Below are 23,922 nucleotides of genomic sequence, written 5' to 3' on the forward strand. Positions count from 1 at the left end.
AAATAATAGAGGACATAATTACGATAAAGACAGAGAGCTATTTATAATTATTTTTTTTTTTTTTTTTTTTTTTTTTAATTTTTATTCTCAATTAATTGTACAAAAACAGAGACCATACAAACAGGTATAGAAGATATTATTTTACAGGTGACCAAATGTAGAGTCTTTCTTAAGCGATACTTTATATAATGCATTTGTAGACTCCATTGTATATAGCTTAATAATGATACAGTGGATATCTATTACTTTACAATCGACTTTAAGCATTATCAGTAGATCCCACTGATTTAGACATATTTAATTACCATGTTTACACAAACATTCTAACCCATTCATCCATCAGGCAACCTCGTGGGAAGGATCTAAGACAATCTATCAGGGCATGTTAGATACGACAATGAGATGGGGTATGCGCCCAGGGGAGAAAATATTAGGAACAAAAGAAGTCCAATTAGAAAGGAATTATGTCATACTTTTTAGTTACCAGTTTCAGCTGAATCGGCTGCCAGAACTGCCTTCCAAGGTTCCCAAACTTTATCAAATTTGGTGATCTTATTAGCCTTAGAAAAGTAACCTCTTTCCATTAGGTGTTGAAATTGTATTTGGTTAAAGACAGTATTCCAGCTAATTGGTTCTTCTTTTCTCCACTGTCTGGCAATTATGATCTTAGCCGCTAGAAATACATGGGCAATTAGGATCTTCTGGTTTAATAAGAGTTTATCTAAATCCACATGAAACAAGAACATCTGGGGAGCCAATTGGAATTGAATCTGAAAAAGGGAGCCATTTATAATTATTTAACCGATGTACATACCTGTAGTTTCTGTGCAAAAGCCTGTGGGTTCTTCTCTGCTAAATCGGGTTCCAGGTAACTGAGCTGATCGCAGAGCGCAGCTTGATGGGAAATCCGTGAAAGCAAAGTCTCAGCAGCCACATAAGTGTCCTCGGGAGAGCCCTGCAACTTACATATCATCAAGGACAACGAAAGACATTCAATAGATCACCCGTTATTGAGGAAAGGTTTTAACTTTTCCAATGGAAATATTTAACTATTTATCTAACTTTTACTAAGAGCATGCAAACTTTATACTTGTTGGTTATAATGTCTTGTTGACAAGACCACACCGAATAAGTGTGTTTTCAGTACATATAATTATAGTGGGTGGTGGATTATAATTTTGTTAAAATGCTTAGCACCCATTGTTCCCAAATGCAAGTCTTTAAATAATACACTGATTTCAAAGTCACTGAGTAACATGTTCCATCACGCTCTGATACGAGGCACCAAATGATTCACATGTTTGGTGGAAACTAAGTTACAAAGTGTCTGCAGAACTGTATAATTAGACACGCTTCTTCTCTTTTATTAAGTTACACCCTCCCACTGATTGTTTGTTACAACAAAAATAAACATTAAGATATACAATTACCAAACAAATAAGAACAATTGTTCTTTATAAGTCATGGTAAACCAGGGACAAACAAGATGTTTGTACGAGAAAAATCGATCTGGACAAACTGAATCAGGTCCAGAGAACGTGCAAGTCAGGATGTTTATGAAGAACTCTAAGCTTCCATATGTGTTTAACCAAATATAGTCAGTGTAATGCCAGTGCATACACCATGAGTATTTTCACAGGGATATTCCATTGTAGGACATAAGGAATGGAGCACTGAAACATAGATACATTGAGCTACACACACATGAAGCCCTGAAGGAACTTGGGAATTATGGTATATTCTTGCTTAGAGAAAACCCTTGATTACTTTTGCTTTGCCCAGAAAGTTTTTCTGCAATCCATGCAAAGACACAAAAAGTTCATTCTCACCAGCTCCATTTTCCCACTTCCCAGGCATCCAAGCTCCTCGTCCCTCTGCCGAGTCCGATCTAGAGGTTGGTGGGATGTGTCCTGCATCACCGGGGGAGTTCTAGGGCAGGGGAGCTGTGCGGAGCATACAGTAGACTCCATTCCATCAAAACTAGAACTGTAGTGGATGACAACAATGACAATATCTAAACATCCTCAAGTGTAACGCAGAGACTTAGTTACTTCACCCTTTACAATATGACGCATGACACCACTTGAAAGATAATCAGTAGACGCCCGTTGCCTCATTATAAAAAATAAAGGCACGCTCGGTTTACTTACTCTGTTCCTGGAGTGCAGGTCTCAGAGAATTTAGCTGGTGACTTCACAGGGCTTTCTTGGTTTGCGTCAAACATAAGGTACAAGGACTGCGTCTGAGGTACATCACGGAGCTGCAATATGAGATAAAAAAACAGGGGCCGAATGGAGTAAGAGGTATTTTATTTCATCTGCTCTCATGCACTACCCGCCCCTCACATAAATCCTTTTAAAGGTAACGGCCCTGTTCGTGTGTCTTTTTATAATGAACACTCAGTTCTTGCAAAGTTCTATGTGAAATATTGTGCAAGTAAATAGTCACAGTTTTACAGCACACCCAAACATTTCTGCTTGTAAAACTGACTTTGAACTTCTCCATACTCTACATGCTTCACATATAATAAATATATATATATATATATATAATATTGTCAGAATGAAGAAAGAAGTCTGATGTCCCTGCCCTAGCCGAGGAAACATTTGTTAATTGTTGATATATGTAAGTTCTGGCCAAATGGAAGGGAATGCTTACCGGAGAGCAAGTTCCTGTTTTCTCCATATACTCAATACTGTATGAGTTTCCATATTCTATGTCTGTAAAAAATAGAAAAAGAGGAACACATCAAAAAAAGGGACATAAATCAAGATAGATGAAAAAACAGGGATGAAGGTGGAGTTGCGGGGACATTTTTCTTTACTGAACCTGCATACATACAGAGTAGCTTCTCAGAACAACACTGACCATGGAGTCTAGGACTATCGATAGTGAGAAATGCAGTGGTGGGATAGACAGACAGCAGAGAAGACTGAGTTACTTCTCTAAACCCAGCCGTCACTGCACAAACCACATGTACATATACATTTCTTCATACTCACTTGGATTTTGGGATTTATTCACTAAACCACAAGTTGGAGGTGAGTTCAGGCAGGATGAACATTTGCCAAACGCTGCCACACACTTCTGCACAACTACATCCTTTATTCAAAGTATACAATATTTCTTGCAAAATATGAAATCAACTTCAACTTTACTATAAGAAAAAAACAATACCTATAACATACATTTCACTGCAGAATCTTAAATAATGTCCGCTCACGTATACCTCTGCAAGGTGGATAAGTCCCTGAACCCAGATAGACATGTTTAATACATTACATCTTACTGCAGGCACCTATGATTTTTGGGTTTTATCTTCATCTGTATGGATACATCCCCTCCTGGCTACTAAAATCATTGCTGAGCCCCACACTGGCCAATTTTTTGTGAGGGATAACAATTATACAGTTTTTTATCCACGTTGTTATACTGTACAGCGCTTATTCAGACAATTGGAGCACGCTCACCATCTGTAGATGCATGGAACTGGTTCTCGTTGACAAAACTGGTGATATCGGAAGGCTGGGGGTAGTCTGGCTTCTCTGGTTCCAGATCTACAGCCATACACGTCCATTTCTGCCCGCTGACTGAAGAAGCCAGCTTCTCCTCATCCGTAGCATGGTCCTCCGAAGTGATTACAGGGGGAATGTCAGATTTGGGAGGTAATGTAAGCTCCTGGAATTACATGAGACACAAACCTTTGTAGTGTTAGTGTGAGGTGATGAACCAGAAACACAAAATACCGCTTATAATAATGCAAAGGAAGTGGTAGCATAACATGTTATTGTATGAGGAACTGTAATATAGAAGAGAGGCAATTGCTACAAATGTTGGTTGTAGGGCCTAACCAGGTTAACTCTCCAGACATTCCCTACGCAGAAAGGCTACTCGTGCCCTCAATGTTCTAGAAGTACACAAACAAAAAAAGTAAAGGTTCTGTAGAAGGAACATAAGCTAAAGTGGATCTGGGTTCTGTATGAGGATATGCACCCATTATAAACAGTGAATCTATCGGAACAAACCTCGGAGCCGTTTTCATTGACCGGGGAGCGCTTCGGTGATTTCTTCACCCTAAATGTGTCACTGAAACAAAAGATACACAAAATTTTAGTCATGTTAGCCTCAAAATATCGTAGGTAAAATAAAAGAAGGAATGTGCTAAGATGATTACACAACGTTGCATGGGAAGTTGTTTTCATGTCGCACCTTCTTATCTGTTTATCTTGTTGAAAAATATAGCCATACTGTATGCAGTGCTTGACATGAGTGGCAATACTAGACAACAACTCTGTACATTCCCTGGATTGGAGCCAATAACAGCTTTAAGCTGTGTATTATAATTATTATTATTATTATTAACTGACACTAGCAGCTGTCTACCTGTACCCTTTCAATGTCTTTAAGAGCTATTTCTTCGGATACCTCAGGGTACCTCATCTAGTGTCCTTGCCTTCCTGCAGGCTCTGGCTAGTTTGAGCCAGCAGGACTAGGTGTATTAGTGGCTATAGTCAACGTTGGGGGTAGACAAAAGAGAAAGAGAAGAGTTGGTGATAGACAAAAGAGAAAGAGAAGAGTTGGTGAAACTGGTTGGGGGTAGACAGGGCTAGAGCTGTCCCAGAGGCCCCATAATCATTTGTGATCGTTCCTTCCTCAGGGGGTTATATTATCATCCCATGAACATGAGAAAGGAAAATGAGGCATGGCTTGTGGTTTAGGTGTGAAGATGATTAATGGAATGAACACTTCAGCAAATCTCTCCTCTGGTAAGCAGACAGTCAGCTTTTATTAATGAATAAAGTTAAAGAATATACTGCATGATTGTTTGCATAGTAATTATCTTTATGGCATTAAATATACCTTGAATATATTTGAAATGAGGAAGTATCCCACCCAATACTACTTAGATGAAGTTATTATTAATCAATGAGGTTCAGTGTATACCACCGGTTTTCTCCAGTAACTCCTGGGTTTTAGTTAGGCGGGTCATTTAAAGGGAAGCTCTGGAGAATTCAGGGTGACAAAGTCTACAACTGAACAGATTTAGTTGCTTCCAGCAGCTGCCGGTAGGTGCGCCGCTAAATCTGACAGGGTCTAAAGTGGTTGTGAATCAATCTGGATTATACCTGGATTCATCTAATACATTACATGGTTGTTCACTGGTGGATAACAACCTGGCAATTACCAGGATAAATCACCACTGGTATAATGATTAAATACAAAGAATCAGCACAACTCATTGGTCTATTGCATTAGAGTAATTATTATTAAGACTAACGAGTGCCCATGCTGACCCTCAAGTCTACTGCTGTAGCTGCTCTTGGTGTATTTAAATATGGCAGACAGCTTTCCACCGAGGGCTTTCCACCTATTCCCATTCTCCATTAACATATTAACATACTGAAAATGGGAATCAAGTCTTTTAGTTAGATAGAAGACTCTTTCAACTGCTCAGTCCCAGAGGAGTGCACCAAGTACACAAACACGTTCATGTTGTTAATGTATGGAAGCCTTTTCACATGCATAAAATACATAAACGCATGCATGGGTAGGAGGTTATGGGAAAGTGACTGATGTTACTTACAAGAGAGAACAGACAGACACGACATCTTCTACCATCCTACAGACACAGAGACAAAGAGACAGACAGACAGAGATCGTGTGCCCAGCTTGTGATACACACTCTGTGTTGACACAAGCGTAAAAATCCACAGTATTAGACAGACTGATTCCAGTGTACTCTACAAGGCAATTTCCAGCCAACTAAACAGAATCCACCACCTATCTCCTGATCCCATAACTCAACCTTTACAACAGATTTACAAAAGATATGCTAATTGAGAAGATTATGTCTTTCTTTTTAATTTAGGTGTTACAAAGCCTGTTGTAGGATGAAGATCCTGGCTGCTCATTTGTTCTATAGAAACGCATGATATACAGGGGGTAGTTTGGCCATGAAAATCCTCATGCTTCTTCAGACATTGTTGAAATACAACTTGAGGATACCTGAAGATTATGGGAGTTGTAACAGGAAGACCATAAAGAAGCATAAAATCTATTTATTATGATGGTATATTATACGCAATGTTTTTACTGGTTATACCATATATTGTTAGATTTTTCTCTACTACTACTAGAAATATAAACCATACAGCAACAAATTCAAAAGAAATCTAAATTTATCCCCAAATATAAAAACATGTTTTAAATGTGCGATTTGTATTTACAACATCTAGTCCTTTGCATTAAGCATGGCAATTAAATAAGTGACTTTCCATAGCTGATCTTTCTATGCTTTTGCTACCACATCACTATCCTTTTGAGTAGGCTGAAGGGTACATGCATTCTACAGTGCAGTAATATTCTGTATTGCGCTTATTTCTGCCATGTTATGTGAACGGTGGAACACTTACGTCTTCAGTGGTGTCTTTTTCTTCTTAGCTGGCTTATTGCTCTCAACGTTGTTTTGCTCATTAACACTTGTTGGTATCTCAAAGGAAGCTGGCATTTTTGCAGGAGACTCCGATCTCTGACTAGTGGGCTTAAGTTGTTCTGAAGGCTCCTGGCCAGCTGTAGGGGAATCAGGCAACTTCCCACTAGAAGAGAAGGGGTTAAAATTTGGGTCATCCCATTTATCCAAGTTGTACGTATAGGATCCTTTTCCGATGGGAATGTCATCGGGGTCAACGGGAATAGGGCTAGAAGACCCAGGAGGAGCATCTGGTTTTTCCACTGCCTTCTTGGGTTTGGGTTTCCGAAGTGGCATCTTGCCTGAGGGTTTCTTTCCCTTCCTGGTAGGAGGCTGACCCTCACGTGCCTCCTCTGAATAATCAAACTCCAGCCTCACAGCTTGTCCGATCACTCCTGGGGTATCTGGTGCTTCAGTGGCAGTAGGGGCCACCTCTGTTTCCTGGGGTAGTGATGGAGATTGCTTTCCAGTTTCCCTCAAAAGACAAGAGTCAGTAGGAAGGTCACTTCCAATAGGGACCTCCTGCGGGTCTGCAGAGGAAATCTGTGACAAGGAGAAAGCTGGTGTTTGTATTTCCCCAGTAAATGACAAGTCTGTATCAGCCTGGGGTACAGAAGAACTGTCCCCTGGAACTGCCTGTGAGCTGCTCTCTATTTCTGTTTCCTGTGTCTCTCCAGCCTCTGTCGGCTTAATTTCCTTGGTTTCAGTAGCCTCTTGTTTCTTTGATGGTTTCTTCTTCAGTGATGCAGGACGGGGCTTCTTGGTTCTCCGAAGGGTGCTGCATGCACTGTCTGACCCCCCTAGACTGCAGATCACGTCCTCACTCTGGAAGTCTGAAGCTTGCAAACTTAAGGAGCGAGACAGTATGGTTCGGCTCACAGGCACAGAGTCTGTGGATTTGCGACGGGCCCTGGCAGAAGGTGCTGAAGAGCTGGACGTGTTATTAGTCAAATCATTGTTACCAAAGTCTAAGTTGTAAGTGCCACTACTGGCGATAGGCTTGTCCTCATCAAAAACCACTGAGAAGGAGCGAGAAGGGGCGCGGAAAGGAGTATCCTCTGCTTCTTCAGTCACAGATGTCTCGGCTGATAATATGCTCTCTATGCAAGACACCAGATCTAAACAGAGAAAAAATGCATTTCATCTAAAAAACAGTTGCAAGGTACATATATCCCAGATATGTAATATGCTTGTTAGACCTTGGTAATCATGTAAAATCCATTGATTTTAATGGGATGGCAATATCCCAATGAGGATTATTCGCTAACCTATCAATAGTAGGTGAATTAAGGTGTCATTCCACTATGTGTTACAAAGACCAATCTCCTGCAAAAAGAGACCAAGATAGCCCTGATGGCATTTGAGAGATCACACCAATTTATTTTCATTCTGGAAAATATGCTGATTATATATGTTAAGTACCCAGCAAGGAAGCTCCCTTAAACTCTGCTTAAACTCAATTGAAGAACAAACAAGCTGTTATGATTTATTAACTTACTTTTGCCATATTTCCGTTTCTGGAAGCTCAAAAATTAAGGATTTCATTGATAGCATCCCGTAATTCAATTTTTGAAGTATGGAATGGGTTCATTACCTGTGTTCTCAGGTGGTGGTGGTGGAGGTGGGGGGATGTCTTCTTCACGGTGTTGGGGTTGTTGCTCCTGAACCTCTGGCAGGGGAGGAATGGGGACGGGAGGAACAGATTTCACTGGAGTCGTTGACTCCGGGGTCTCGAAAGCTTCCTCAGAATCTGAGCTCCTGAAAAACACAAAAACAAATATAGTGATGATGTGTGCTGGAAAACCGTGCACAACAATATGTATGACTATAAAAATATAGCTCTTGTAACATATTGACTGCTGAAATAAACTTAAATAAAAAGAAGGGTGGTGCAAAGGGAAAGACGTATCCAACGCCTAGTTTGGCAAGTGAACCTGTTGTTCTAATCAAAGGAGAGATCATAAACATGGAAAAACACAGCAGCAGTAATAGGCACAGTGGCGGAAGGAGGATGGGGTAATAGTTACAGAAGTGAGGTCAAATAGTTCTTTATTTAAAAAATGATGTACAATGTTCCGTAGCTGACAATAATACTATGAAAGTAACAGCTGGTGAAAAATACTGCCAAAAAACACCCTCTGGCCAACCAAAAACATATACCGGTATATAACAATAAACACAACAAAAAGTAAACTCTTTAAATATATAAATTTATAGAAAAAAATGAAAAGGCTTGTTAATTGACAAACGGGCAACTTAGTATCTCCTTGGCTGGCATTATCTATGCATCAAACAACTTTCTTAGCACAATAAAACCCCAGGGGTGAGATTTAATAGTTAATCTATAGATAACAGGTATTCTTAAAGGGATGATTTAATATGGAAAATATTTAATAAATGTGAAATGGAGCTGTCATTCACACAGAAAAAACTGTTTTATTTTATCCCGGCATATCCACATCCACGTTTTCTGCACAAATGCCAATATTTAAAGGCTTTCCCTTTCATTCATGGTTGTAAAAAGACTCATGGTGCAGAGAAGTTTGTGAATGTTTTAAGACACCGTGCTTGAGTGCTTGATATTTATATATATCACAGTATAGTAGCTTTTTGGAATGGAGAACTCTGTCCCTTTAATCAGGTTGTGATCTTTTAATACACAGGTATTATGTACGGTAGATCCTGTAGTACACATACTTCACACATACTTACTTACATGTTGCGTAGACCCTTAACATACAAGATGAAGGAACCAAAAAAAACACATTAAGTATTGAGACTGTCAGTCTGGCCTGAGTATGTCCCAACCCTTCTAACTTCAACTGGAAAGATCTTCCATGTATGTAATACATACAGTAAATTACCACTGGGGCGGGAACATGGGCATTATACCTACAGTATGTGGAAGCACAAACTCTTCAAGTTTACATATAAATAGGACCTCTTGTTCTAACATTTCTCCTCCTTTGAGATAAGCCTCCCTCCTGTACTTTGTTAATTCCCTTTATGTATTTAAATGTTTCTATCACATCCTCTCCCTCTCTCTTCACCTCCAAGATACACATATTGACCTAACACCTGACCTCATTTATCTCTGTTTGGGAATTTGAGTCACATTGTACTGTACTGTGCATAACTTCCTAATAATAATAATAATAATAATATAAAAAAGAAAAGCCCTGTCCTTGGAGAACACGCATTAGCTGAGTGAACTAACACTATACATAAATAAATATGTTATTGTCAGTGAAGTCTACATTTACCATCCAATACCACAAACACTGAATGCAAAGAGCTCTCCTCTCTTCATTCATCTACACCCTGGAGAACAATTCTTTGACTTCAATGTTCTACCAAGCTTAATGAATTCCTAATTAAATTACAGCCCAAGGTATGGAAGGGATGAATTATTAAGCGTCTGGTATGTTCAAAGGTGGAGTTGTAGCAGCACCAGGCAAAAAAACACGACTCCTCTCTCCATCTCTCACTCAACAGCCACACGGGGAACTTGCCCACCACCCTGACAGCGGCGACATGAGATCACTAGCACGTTCATCATTTGCTAATAGACATGAGATGGTTCTGGGAAAAGTGGTTGTGGACTGCATTTTATGTGAGGAATCCTATGCTGACAATCCGAGGAGGAGACCTCAGGACCTAAGATCAACTTTGACTAAACACTCTATCTCTGTAATGGCTGGAACAAAAACCGGCATACACCATATAAGCTGCTTATTTTGTGTCCAATTTCGACTGAGCTAGTATTGGACATACATAAATACATACATCTAATTGAGTCCATTTGGTAGTTTAATTGCTGATTAAAAGGAGCGCACACTGAAAATGTAAAATAAAGCTCTTTGTATGGGCACAACTTTAATGACCAGCTCAACTTATTGTTACTATTCTTTATTGACCATTCATGATATATATTATTCGTATTATGCAGTGCTATACAAATATGCAAACTAAATCACAAAACATAGTTACAGTAACAATTATGTAACATTTTCACTTGTGTAATATACCAACTCCTAGATTGTAAGCTCATGTGATCTTGCTTTTTGTTATTATTGCACTACTTTTTATGTCCTGTTTGTCCACCGTACAGCACCACAGAATATCATGTTGCTAAATAAATCAATAAATAATAGGTAATTAACTCTTTACATAGCATATCTTTAAATAAGTAAATATATATAAACTACATCTCTATATTTATCCTTTGGGTCAGATGGTATGGATGTTTCAGTCTATGATATAATCATACAAATAAAAAAAGAAAGTGGTTTCTGAATTGTATGTTACATTTTACAGTAACGCCGCTCACTCATCTTAAGATACATTTTACAATCAATATTAGGAGAGAAATTATATATATATATATATATACTCTACTGCCTAACCTTCGTGTCCCATAGCTTCTGAGAGATCAGGGAAGATTACTCTCTTACAGGGACACTGTGGACATTTACTGGGGTCTGTGGTGGACAATTTAATGATATTCTGGGGACTTTCTTGCACTCGGCTAACTATATGTTTGCGTTGGAAATGTTATAGAATGTTTTATAGGTAAATGCATCGCTAGAATGAATTAAACTTCCAGAACACAGTGGTGTTTCTTCATAGGGCAATACAGGCAGCTGTTCATGGAGCCCACAGCTGCCCCTGTCAACCACTGTCTATCACAAAGCAACTTACAGGGGATAACAGAAACAGGAATCGTGTCCTAGCCTAACAATAATGGGAAAGACAAGCTGTTTAAGGCCGAATTACTGAAGTCAAATAGAGTTTGCAACCTGTTTTATTTTGTATAAGAACTTGTTGATCGCCAGTATTAGGAATTTTGAAGCTGGTCACCTGTGAGAGCAGGATCAGCTGAAGAACAGCTTTGTACTTTGTGACGTAAGTGGGGCTCAAGGTACTCTCACAAACATGAGTTACTGTAACTATATGGAGTACGCACTTCATGGAGACTTCTGAAACTAGTCCATTGTATCGTTTTCACATGAATGTGATCAACAATGTTGCAAAAACCTTCCAGCACTTACAAATAGGAACAAAAGAACAAGTAGATGACCTGGAGTGTCCAACAAAGAAGTTAGGGAGAGCGCTTTAACCATCACAATGTAGATGCCTAAGCCAACCGTTTATCAAGCTTCAGTATCCCCTTCCGATTCATGCCAAGCTTTTTGAATGCTAGTACAGAACAGGTTGTCTCTCAGATCGCCACGCTTCTGATGGGTGCCGCTGTAACTTTCACATATTTGGGAATAAAATCATTAAAATTGGATTTCTAGTAGGCTACGTATATAACCCTGTAATTCATCCTAGTGATGCATCGCTTACATGCTGTTGTATACCTTGCATTACTAGCCATGTCGTCACAAAGCCATCACATTTTAGGAACATTGATCTAGCCTATCATGTGTTTCTACTTTCAGGCAAACACATATTACAAAAATTGCATGTTTAGATGAATTAACTCCTTTTAATTATATATATTTATATATATTTACAGTAAATGCGAATGATACATTGTGCTGTCTCTCATCCAGAAAGATGTGCAATGTATTCTTCAAACTGAAATGATCCCTTCCTGTACAAAAAAATTCTCATTGATTCCGCTGCATTTAATCTCCACCACTAGGATTTTACGTCTATAATACTTAAAAAAAAATTAGATTTTCCATAATGTAACATCCGACTGACAAATTTGACTAAGCTTCCGAAATTTACATTACAAAAATGTTCTTACATTTTATTTGTGCTAATAGAACGTTTTACGTGTGTGAACATCCCTGTGAACATGCAGACACTTGGGTACATATGCAGTCACTCCATTCCATCACAAGACATCAGTGACATGCATTCCGTGACACGACAGAGAGGCTGTGTGGTGTCTTTCAAAAGCTAATTTCAGATGAAAGGGTTCATACGTAGAATAGCAGGGGGTCATTCTGTAGCAGTTCGAGGTACTGGCAGAGAGTACATTGGAGAATAGGACTGAGGACACAGGAAAGCGTTGTTGGCAAATATCCAAATGCCACACAGCTGCTTGAAGCTTATTAGAGGACATTTCTATCCAGCGTGTACAGTACATGGCAGGATTCATGTGTATTCAAAAGAATAAAAGGAGAAGGCAGTCAGTTCTCCAAATCTTAGATCATAGAAATGTAAAGTCTGCGAGAGATGGTTTCATACGATATAAATGGAAACATAGACATCCAAAATGTAAATGCTTTGCTGACAATGACCTGTTCTTAGCATCCGATTTCTGTCAGTGAATAAAGAAGACTTAAAACACGATGACGCACGAGCACTGCATGAGCCGAAGTGTTGTTGATTCCTTGAATGTGATTGAGACCTACAGACAAAGTGCATTAGGTGGGAATGAAATAATGCTGTAGGTAGTCATGCAAGCCACTGGTTTGGTGAAAACCCTTTAAAGGCTATCTCAGTGCTCCATCTTCCAAGGCTTAGTTGCCAGCCAATATAAAACACAACAGAACACATAAGGTTTCGGAATAAATAAATACATTTCGGAATAAGTGCTTGCGGCTTTTCCACTAGTGCCGCACTGGACTGGGGACAGCAAACATAGGGTCACAGAGCTCGGTCACATCATACATGCCTAAGGAGATTAACGGCGAGCAGAGTGGATTAAGTTGTGACAGAAACATGTGTCAAAGAGAAGCGGGGATTTACTCACATGTTTTCGGAGGGTTCCCTTCCCAGGCTTGTGGCCTGTCCCTGCTGCATTGCTGACTCAGTCCCTCCCATCCTCCTCAGGCTGCAGGTCGGCACCCAGCCTCCCGCACTGTCCAGACAGCAGTGCCTGGCCAAGAGCAGGGCCGTGCGGAGGAGAGCAGCGTGCTGCTGCCAGCTCTAATACCCGGCCCGAGCCGGCCACAGATAGGAACAGCCGGCCCTTCCCTGACACGATCCAATGCCACGCGCAGCCGCGATGCCAGGCAGGACGCAGAGATGGCACCTTCATTCACATATAATTCTAAGCACGCACTGTGATTGTCTTTGTGTGCTGCTTCCGTCGAGCACTGTCACTGTGTCACAGCAAAGACTTCAGACAATCTCTTTAGTTCCAGCACCATCACTGGTAAAATGCAAATGGCTGTAGCACACCGTGTGATGATGCTTGTCTTCCCAGGCAGCACAATGAAAAAGCAGGCAAGAAGGGGGAGGGGAGACGAGAGGACTGGAAATGCTCGTCAATGAGAGAACATTGGGAATCCTGCTCACTCCGGTACATTGCCCTTTCATGTAGGAAAGATTCCTCATGTATGATCCTCAGATGCAGGGTCCCAGGTAATTATAAAATATGTCAGCTGCGATGGCAAAGCTCGAGCATCAGCAGCGCAGGCTCCAGAAGCAATGGGAGAAGGAGGGGGTGACACTGGTTTTACTTAACTCTTTCATTGTTGGTTTCCAGAATATGTCAGTGTAGGCAAACAGATGCAATGTTCTCGCGGAGGTAGAGACCCAACTGAAACATCTTCCTCACATGCAAGGCATTAAATGCACCTACCTCAGCAACAGCAGAAACGCACCTGATGCACCCGCAGCACAACACAACAAAATATATCGTGCTTTCCCAACAATCCATTACAAACATCACCTATATCGGAGACTACTGTGACCCCACATACATAACCAGCTAATCCTTTCAAATCTAAGGGTAGACTGATGTTGAATCCAAATCCCATTACAATTAACCAAGTAATGAATGGTCTTATTGGGTAGTTGGAATCGGCACAATATCCTACTATATCATCATCATTGCAAACGTGGATGACCGTGGATTGTCCTTTGAATGGAAAATCGAGACGACAAACCAGAGAACGGTATCTGATATTCTGGTGAAACACAGATCAAAGCACTAAACAATGGAAGAGACAACTTGGATGTGAATCCATTCTCCATCTAGCCAGAGACAAAGGAGGTACAGATATCACATTCTGCCTCCCACTGAGACATCTGGCACTTATTCGTACTGCAGAATAACATGGTCTCTACCCACTAAAATGCACCAGTTCCTTCCATAACCATACTCATTCCAAACTGGGTGACACTGGTGCAATTGCATTCAGTTAGAATGTAACAGGTAGCATGTTGCATTCCTTATTTACATACTAGCAAGCTGCTGTCTGTTGACAGATGAGCGGCCTTCCGACCAATTCCAAATCATGTTGTAAGCTTGTTTGAGCAGGACCCTCCTTATCAAAATGTTATGTTGCTTACTACTTGTTATGTGCTGTCTACCCATTGTACAGCGCTACAGAATATGATGGCACTATATTAAGCAACACATTTTTTTTAAAAAAAATCATGTTGTATGGAATTTGAAAAACAATGAGAAATCTTGGAAGTGTAGTTGAGGCTTTAGCCCCTGGTAGCAAAACTGTTAATTCAGCCAGAAATCTGTCTCTTTATATACATGTGTTCTTGTTTATAAGAACACGTACATAATTAAATTAGTAAACAGTGCCTACCGTGCTAATAACTCCCATTAAGCTCACATTACACCATTATTCAAAATGTGTCCCTGGGCTGATGGCACAGTAGATCTTGCATCATGCTAGATCTACTGTTAGCTGAGCCCAATGGGACTAGTAGCCCAAAACCAGTTAGAGACCATCTATTGCTAGGCCCTGTCCCACACGCTTACTCTTTTGTGATCCTGCCTTTATAAAGATGCCAAGGCTTATTTGCTGTGTTGCTTGTGTTAAATCTCACCTGAAATATCTTAATCTTGTTACACTGTTGTCCCCATGCACCCTAGCATTAAATGCTGTTGTGTGTATAGCTACAGAGGCAGTGACTGAAACCAAAGGATTTGAGTGAGAGGTTGGAGTCCAGACTGCACAGATGGAAGCATCATATCACACTCACATTAAGAGACCATCTGTCAGGCTGTAACCATTAGCCTGGCACAGGCAGTAGGGTCATATCAAGCTTCTGACCTGAGCAGAGAGTAGGGTACAGTGAGATGATGGGGGATTCGCAGAGTACTGATCTAGCCTGATCTGAATTGTAATTGCTGGGTGTGTGCTGAATACTTTCTTTGTTTTGTGTACTTATTGCCACAGAAAAGTTGAGCTCTGCACTATATTAATGCAAACAAAGCTTAATAATAATAGTCCTGATTACTGATCGTCTACTTGCCATCCAGCACACCAGGTACAGCGGGGATATGCTGGATATGCAGAGCCACGCGCAACATGAGTATAACAATGTAATACGCAGGAGCACGTATCCAGCCGGTGGCACAATATATGTTACCAGGCGGCCACTAGCCTTAAATTGCCAGGGTTACTTAAAATATCCCAGTCTGGCTCTGTCGTCTCCTCTGTCAAAGGAAACACTGCACTGCAGTACTTTGTAATTCCTTGTCTTTCGATTATCATTACTGTTAATGCATCGTGTTACTGAATCTTATGCTTATCAAACAAAACAGATCAACAAGAGGCTGCAAACATAGGATGTCAGAGATTATTCATAAAACTTTTCCTTAACATTATGTAATGTCCCGTAATACAGACCATATTTCATAACCTGTTCTGTGACCTACAATGAACTCTAAACACTTTCAAATATTCTTCCATATCTTGACTGTGATAATTTAGTGATGTCATACATCTGGGGGGTTTTTCTTTGCAGAGTTGCAGGCCTGTAATTGGCCTTTGGTATGCCACGTATGTGGCGGCACAAGTACTGTAAATGTACGCAACTGTAATTATACTGAGACAACAGATAATAAAAGTATCACTATAATTAACAACATTCTGAATTTTTGCTGCATTACTGGAAAATCAACCACACTCAGATAACATTTATATATACACACGCATATATACACTGTGTATTCCCTTTTCCAGGTGTAAGATACTGCTTTTCCTGCCAACTCGTGAAAGTCACCTGGTTACTTTAAAGGTCATCCTGTACCTATTGATTTCATTGTTGACCTGTTTTCAACAGAGCAGGCACTGTTCAGCAAACAGAAGGAGACAGCTCAATGTGTTTGTGTCTTGGAACATTGTGGCATCATTGTCTGATGACACAACAAGGAAGAAAGAACAGCTCTAAAGACGTTCAGTGTCTGGATCAAGAAAAAAGGAAATTCACATAATATGCCTGGATGAATTAAAAAAAGGCAATTACCGTATTGGCTCGGATATAGGCCGCCCCCGTATATAGGCCGCACCCTAAAAGTTTGGTGCTTTTTTAAAGAAAAAGTTTTTTTTCTTTAAAAAAGCACCAAAAAAAACATGCTGCCACTGTCCTCCCCCCCGAGATATGCTGCCACTGTCCTCCCTCCCCGCGATACGCTGCCGCTGTCCTCCCTCCCCGCGATCCGCTGCGCTCCCTCCCCGAGATCCGCTGCCCTCCCTCCCCGAGATCCGCTGCCCTCCCTCCCCGAGATCCGCTGCCCTCCCTCCCTCCCCGAGATCCGCTGCCCTCCCTCCCTCCCCGAGATCCGCTGCCCTCCCTCCCCGAGATCCGCTGCCCTCCCTCCCCGCGATCCGCTGCCGCTGTCCTCCCTCCCCGCGATCCGTTGCCGCTGTCCTCCTCTGCCCCCCCTCCTCGACTTACCGGAGCAGACTCCCGGGTGTCTTCAGGGCCGGCGAGGGACATCTACGCAATACGCGTATGCAACTTCCGGTACCGTTACCGGAAGTTGCATTTGCGTATTGCGTAAATGTCTCCCGCCGGCCCCGCAAGACACCCGGGAGTCGGCTCCGGTAAGTCGGGGGTGGGCAGAGGTAAAACGCTTAGATAACCTCCCGTGCCGGCACCCCCCCCCGTGGGAAGTGCTGGCAGGGGAGGCTGTCTGAGCGTATCGGGGAGAAGGATGCAGGTCCCCTGCACCGCTGCGGGGGATCTGTATCCTAACCCCGCTGCCTGCCCGGCGCCCGGGACTGCATGTCCCGGGCGTCGGGCGCTAGACCCCGAATATAGGCCGCACCCCCACTTTAAAAACTTAAAGTGGGGGAAAAAAGTGCGGCCTATATTCGAGCCAATACGGTACTTATTGAGGACTATGTTTGCTTTTCCAAAATGTAAATATAATTTAAGGCAATTTCAAAAATGTATATTTCACACAGCAGTATTAGCTTGAATATTAAGCATACTCATTTTATGCTTCATGAATATTAAGTACTCATTTTACAATCTCTAGATCGTAAGCTCGTTTGAGCAGGGCCGTCCTTGCCTGTTTGTTCTATAAGTCAAAATGTTATGTTATATACTACTTGTTATGTGCTGTCTACCCATTGCACAGCGCTACAGAATATGATGGCGCTATATAAAACAATAAATAATAACAAGTTTTGCTGTTGTTTTATATATCACAATTGATTTGCCATTCAGAGATCTGACTCCTTTTGATTAGTAGACAAATGTTTTGTGGTATGGACACTGACGATGAGATGGATAAATGTATTCTAGGCTATCTGATTAAGGCTACTTTTTGTGTAACATGAATCAAATCATTAAGCCTTTCAATATCCGGAGGGAGGCTGTGCAATAAGTGAAGCAGAGCACTCCTCTGTAAATGTTAAATAATGGTTAGCTTCCCATTTGGTAAAATAAGTACGTACCTAGCGAGGCTCTTACTAACACCGTATTTGCCCGAATATATGGCGCACTCCCCCCCGGGGTTTCTATGGTGGAGCACCTGCGTGACATAACCTTCATGTGTTCCACCACCGAAACCCTGGCGGTAGTGCTGGCCACCGCTAAGCACCAGGGAGTCTGGGGGTACATCGGTAAATTGGGGGGTGACATATCTAGGGAACAGATTGGCATTTCAGGGGAGCAGAGTGGCATTTCTAGGGGGCATAAAGCATTTCTGGGGGGCAGATTGCCATATCAGGGGAGCAAAGGGGAATATCTATAAGTATGGTGCATTATGAATTAAGGGGGGGACCTTAAAAAGGCTATTGGTTTTCCAAATTTCTGTTTATATATAACATATGCTGACTAACTGCATAATAGATACCAAAAATGTGAAAATACATGTATTCCTGTGTATTAGGTAAAATAATGTTTTACCATTCCACTAAAGTGTATTTTTTCTTTAAATGCTACATAGTTCAATACTGTAACATACAGAAATATTAGAGGACTTTAGTAATCTTACTATCACTTGCCACTAAACATGGAAATTATTACTGTTCTTCTAGTTGGGACACTCACTTTGAAGTCAACAAGCGTCATTGTAATTTGACCAAACTCAAGCTTGCCCTGTCCAGACACAAAACACTTACAAGGAAGCTATTGTCAGAAATAACAGAAATGGGAGATAATGGGGTGGCTCACCAGGAAATGACAACTCAAAATGTTAATTTATAGCTAAAGTAAAAGGAAATTGTGGGTGTGCAATTTACAGGGAGACAAACGATTCTGCGAATACGTTATTTACGTTCAAGTAGTTGCTTAGTAAAATGACATTGTATGTATATTAAGTAGGTAATCAGGGATTGTTATTCAGTAACCATCATGTGCGTGATATATATCAAATAAAGCAGCATTGTATAATGTTATATAACACACTAGTTACAGGGAATTCAATGTAAGGCGCAGGGCCCGGATCCCCTAACTAACATCCTATTGTATATAAGCACTGGACACATAGCAACGGGCTTTCTATTGTATTTCTATGGTATAAACTACCCGTTTCCTGGGATATGAAGCAAATAGATTGCAAGCTTGCAAACAGGACTCTCTTCGTTTAATGTATTGATTTCTCTTAGTCTGGCAGTTCTCATTTTGTCTTTCCCCTTGTTTATATGTATTGTAACAAGCACTGTGTAAATGGATGGTGCTATATAAAAAAATATTAACAATAATAATAATAAGTATTATTATTATTTTTATAAATTGTTGATCAATCAATATTTCATATTTTATTGTTTTCTGTTTTAATATACAGCTGATGAAATAAAGCATCTTTCACTTGACGACCTGTTATAAGACATTCAACTCCCCCATCCTTCAAATTCAACAACTGATACTCTGCAGAACACACAACGTTATTTTCTGAACAGCGTTACCTGATACTGTAATACCATGATATAAAATCTTATAAATCAACATTACTCACCGCATGTGACTCATACGTAGCTATAACAAAGAACGCAAACAAACCACTTGTCTCTATCATGGGAATAGGTTATTACATGAAACTACTGGTTTTCAGGTACAAAGGCCTCAATATATTCAAAGAGGTGATTCTAAAGAACAGGTGAGGGAATCACAAAGCACACTTTTTTTAGTAACTAGAATGCAAGAATTTGTTTAGTGGTCCTACTAATGCAAATATTATTTCTAGTTTCAGTGCTAACAATCTGTATAGCAGTCTCTTCCGTACATCTCTTCATGGACATTGTTGCTTTCTCTCATTAGTATTTGTGGATCTGTGATTGCCTGACTTCTTTATTGGACCACATCCTATAAATCTGCAATCCTGAATGTTCCTAAAGCTGTCTTGGGATCTTATTTTACATTTATCTCCTGTCCTGATGTTATTTTCCTTCTCTGACCCCTAACGCCAGTGATGGCGAATCTATGGCACACGCGCCACAACTGGCACGTCAAGGACTCTGTTGTGGCACAGGGCCAGGTTGCCAACTTTAAATTGGCCCAAAATAAAGGGAGGTCATTCATACAGACCTCTGTTTTACTGCTCCCACGCCGGCTATTGATGTCACAGCCCGGCAATGGAGCACTGAAACAAAGGTCTGTGGGAACTAACAAAGGTAAGAGATGGGGAGAAAGGAGAGAAATAGAGAGTGAGAAAGAAGAGGGATAGTAAGAAAACAGAGAGATAAACAGAAAGATACAGGGTAGAAATAGAGGAGCGATTGCAGCAGCAGCTGCTATGGGTGCAAGGTATTAAGTGGCTTCTTAGATGGAACCCATGTGCTGCTGCCATAATGCAGATTATTCTTCAATTCGCTCCATTTCTCACCCAACAGAATTATATACATATGTCTCCAAAATAAACTGTGTATACCAAGCAGTGTATGCATGTATGTATGTGTGTGTTAGTATGTGTGTGTGTATGCAAGTGAGTGTGAGTGTGTGTTGTGTGTGAAAACAACACTGCACTACACCACGGGTAGGCACCAAAATGCAGCGTTGGCACTTTGAGGTCTACAACTTGGTTTCATGCAGTAAATCGGAAACAATATCGGCTACCCCAATAAAGGACAGCAACTTAAAAAAGGAGAAAAGAGGAAAAATAATCATCCACATCCTGAGAACATACAGATGGCTCCTACCATAGTAGTCACTTAACTTGGCTTACTTATACTTCATAAACATCCCGTCACTAAAGCTTCAAGTTATGAATGACTCAAAACATTGACATATCTTCCACTCTCCATATAGCCCCAGGGCTGAGTCTCCTATTGGGCAGTCAGCACATTTTGAGGGTGTATGACATCAACAAACCAATGGTCTTTATAGATAGCACTGAACGAGAAAACTAAGACAGGACAGTCTGGGGCAGGCCCACTTTATGTTTAACTCTCATCACATTCAACCAGCCACAGTCCCACAGCTGTTGACGGCCTTTGTAAGCACAAACCTCAGCTTGCTATATATACAATATATGTCATTTCAGTAAAATAAATCAAGCCACCGAGAGCTATTTCTTACTGTACTAAAATCTCCCTCGTATCTGACCGGCTCCCATCCTCATAATAATGTAAGTCAGTGAAGGGTTAAACAATACCATATAAGGAATGAGACTCTGTATGATGAGAGCGGTGAGACATTGCAGCCTCCTGTGTATCAGGAGTTCATTCTGTAACATGACTGACAGCGCTCGTACCCTCAATTCACAGCTTGAAGGACTGATATGGAGAGAGGTGTTGGTCACGTGCTGCACAGTAGAAAGTTACTGCCGTCCGCCTGCTTTTTTATTCCTTTGACACAATTTAGCAATAATCTGAACGCCATCACAACACTCTGTACTAGTACTAATACCCTTTTATCATGTCTCTGCGCTTAATTGTCTAACATACAGCATTGTGCGTATTTGTTTACTTTTGCGTGTAAAAAAAATCATATATCTGATCTATCTTCTTGTCTCTGAGAAGATGGTAGATAAATGGAGCAGCCTCCCAGGAGAAGTGGTAGAGGCTAATACAGTGAGGGATATTAAACACGCGTGGGATAGGCATAAAGTTATTCTGAATCTAAGACAAGACCAACAACTGATTAAAGTCTGAGTCTTTCCATGGAAACATTGACAGACTAGATGGTTCTTATCAAATTCTATATGCAACAAGTGCTCTGCGTCACATCATTCTGTAATACGTCTCGCGTGTAGACTAAATAATCACCAGCAGCACTTGCTGTATCCTCTGCGTTCCATCCGCATGGTAATCAGGTTTTCCACGGCTCTCCCATACGCTAGACTGGTGCCAAATTACACCACCGTCCAAAGGGACACCCTGTTCTCATTGTGCACCCAGCATCCTGGGGTTTTATCTTCCCTGTTAGTTTCCCCACCGTCAATACTTTGCTCGACTTTCCGATTTAAATCCCACTTTGCACATTTTCTCTCCTACAAATGACTTCACCTTATAGTCGAACTGTTCCCCTAAGTATCTATGCCTCTATATACTTCTTCTCTATGCCTTCTCTCTACCTACAGTACATTTTGTCAGGCATGAAGGTCAAACAATACACCCTAGAAATACAGTAAAAGTTATCTATACCCCGTACCGTCCACTAACACCCTGTGTGACTGCTCACTCACCGGGTTCTGTCGACTGTCGATCCCGGGGGTTAAATAATCCAAGAAGTGCCTTTAATTCTTCGCTTCCCAAGCAGGGGGTGGCGGAGGAAGCATTACGAGTACCCCACGCCGGTGTGTGTCAGTGTCCCTGAACAGGCAGCATGCATTCCGGACACGGCAAACTTTACTGCTTCTCAGTGAAAGTTGAGACACAACAAAAGGCCGGGGAATGGAATGAAGTCGTAGCTGGGAGGGGCAGAGGCTGTCTCTCTCTCCTCCTTAGGGAAGGGCACTGCGAAAGCTCCCAGGCAGACATGGGGTCCTGAACAGGGCCATTGGAATCTGTGACACGCTTTACAGCAGCGTGTCTGGGCACTGCTGGGATATTCCTACCCCAAAGGGCAAGAATGAAGAAGGGTGGTGGAATGAAAAGAGTGTGCCTCGGGGTGTACCCACAGTGTACATGCAAGAAACAGCACGCAAGATACTGGGAAGAATACAATCTCGTATCTTATGAACACAGGACTTAAAACCGACCGATCCGAAATTTCAAGGAGAAGTTCTGACCCTCTATATTATCCTCCGTGCATCCAGGGAAAAACAAAACAAAGGAATAAAAACAAAAGACTTTGAACCGCTTTAAGAATTTCACTACTTTTGGTTGCTTCTGCAAGTTACAAGAAGCAAGTTTGTTTCATTTCGGATTGTATCGTGAAACCTGTTACTGTTTGTAGATTTGAGAACATTTTCCGTTGTAAAATCTCTGCGGTATATCTAAGAGCTCCCTTCCTTTGTTTGTTTCCCCTCGGTTACTGCCAGGCGTATCCTTATGTCAGACCGTTTGGGCGCAACCTGATCCAACACTCAGCCTCTGCTCGATCAGAAATGTTACCCACTTGTTATCACGGTTATGTTGCCAAGGAGTAAGTGTGATGTGAGCCGCAGAGCGCAACGACCACTTCAAGCAGATGTATAAATGCTGCCATTCAAAAGTTTGGGGTCACTGAGCTGTTTTCGTGGAAAACAAATACTTTCCTAGCTGTGCTAACTTATATGCCAAAGGCTTTTCTAATGATCAATTAAACTTGGATTCGTGAACGCAACGTGCCATTGGAACTCAGGAGTGATGGGAGTGTTCGCTAGTCCTACTCCAAGTTTAAAAGCCTAATTTATCATTAGAAAACTCTTTGGCATATAAGTTAGCACAGCTACAATTTTCTTTGCTTTCCATGTACTAAAGTCCCAAACTTTTAAATGGTAATGTATATATAAAACAGAAAGAAATGTTGGTATAGTATTCCGATTGATAGACTAACACTATATAACACTACATGTCACTATACTGGGAAGCTGAAACCAACAGTGAAGAGGGACTTTTTACATCTTGATTATCCAAGGTCTATCGCAATGACCTGTACTGATTCCGTAAATACTAATATACTAAAATTATAGGGTTACTCACAGAGGCTGGTACACTCAGGTCTTTTATATCTTGGTAACTATTTCACTTAACTGGTCTAGTAGTGTGTTTTTAAGCCCTCTTATATCTGAGTAAACCATACAGCCTGCCCGTTTTCTGTAGTTTTCAATTTTTGCTGCCTCCCCTATTAACTATTAACCACTTACAGGCTAATCAGTTCATAAAAATGCCTTTCCTTCTCCAAACACATAAAGGAACTGAGAT

The 23,922-nt window shown here is 41.0% G+C and overlaps 1 protein-coding gene across 1 annotated transcript in view; it reads right to left on the minus strand.

Annotated features, from left to right (window-relative positions):
- Positions 1-23,922, minus strand: part of TACC2 (transforming acidic coiled-coil containing protein 2) — a 52,527-nt gene that overhangs the window by 7,680 nt on the left and 20,925 nt on the right. Inside the window, exons 6-13 of the mRNA XM_053450031.1 lie at positions 8,064-8,227; positions 6,414-7,587; positions 4,026-4,086; positions 3,471-3,678; positions 2,659-2,720; positions 2,151-2,260; positions 1,830-1,986; positions 815-955 (exon numbers count right to left, since the gene is read on the minus strand). Coding sequence (XP_053306006.1) covers positions 815-955; positions 1,830-1,986; positions 2,151-2,260; positions 2,659-2,720; positions 3,471-3,678; positions 4,026-4,086; positions 6,414-7,587; positions 8,064-8,227 — 2,077 coding nt within the window. The remainder of the gene's footprint in view (positions 1-814; positions 956-1,829; positions 1,987-2,150; positions 2,261-2,658; positions 2,721-3,470; positions 3,679-4,025; positions 4,087-6,413; positions 7,588-8,063; positions 8,228-23,922) is intronic.

This window comes from Spea bombifrons, chromosome 11 (assembly GCF_027358695.1).
Source record: "Spea bombifrons isolate aSpeBom1 chromosome 11, aSpeBom1.2.pri, whole genome shotgun sequence".
Classification (NCBI taxonomy): Eukaryota; Metazoa; Chordata; class Amphibia; order Anura; family Pelobatidae; genus Spea; species Spea bombifrons.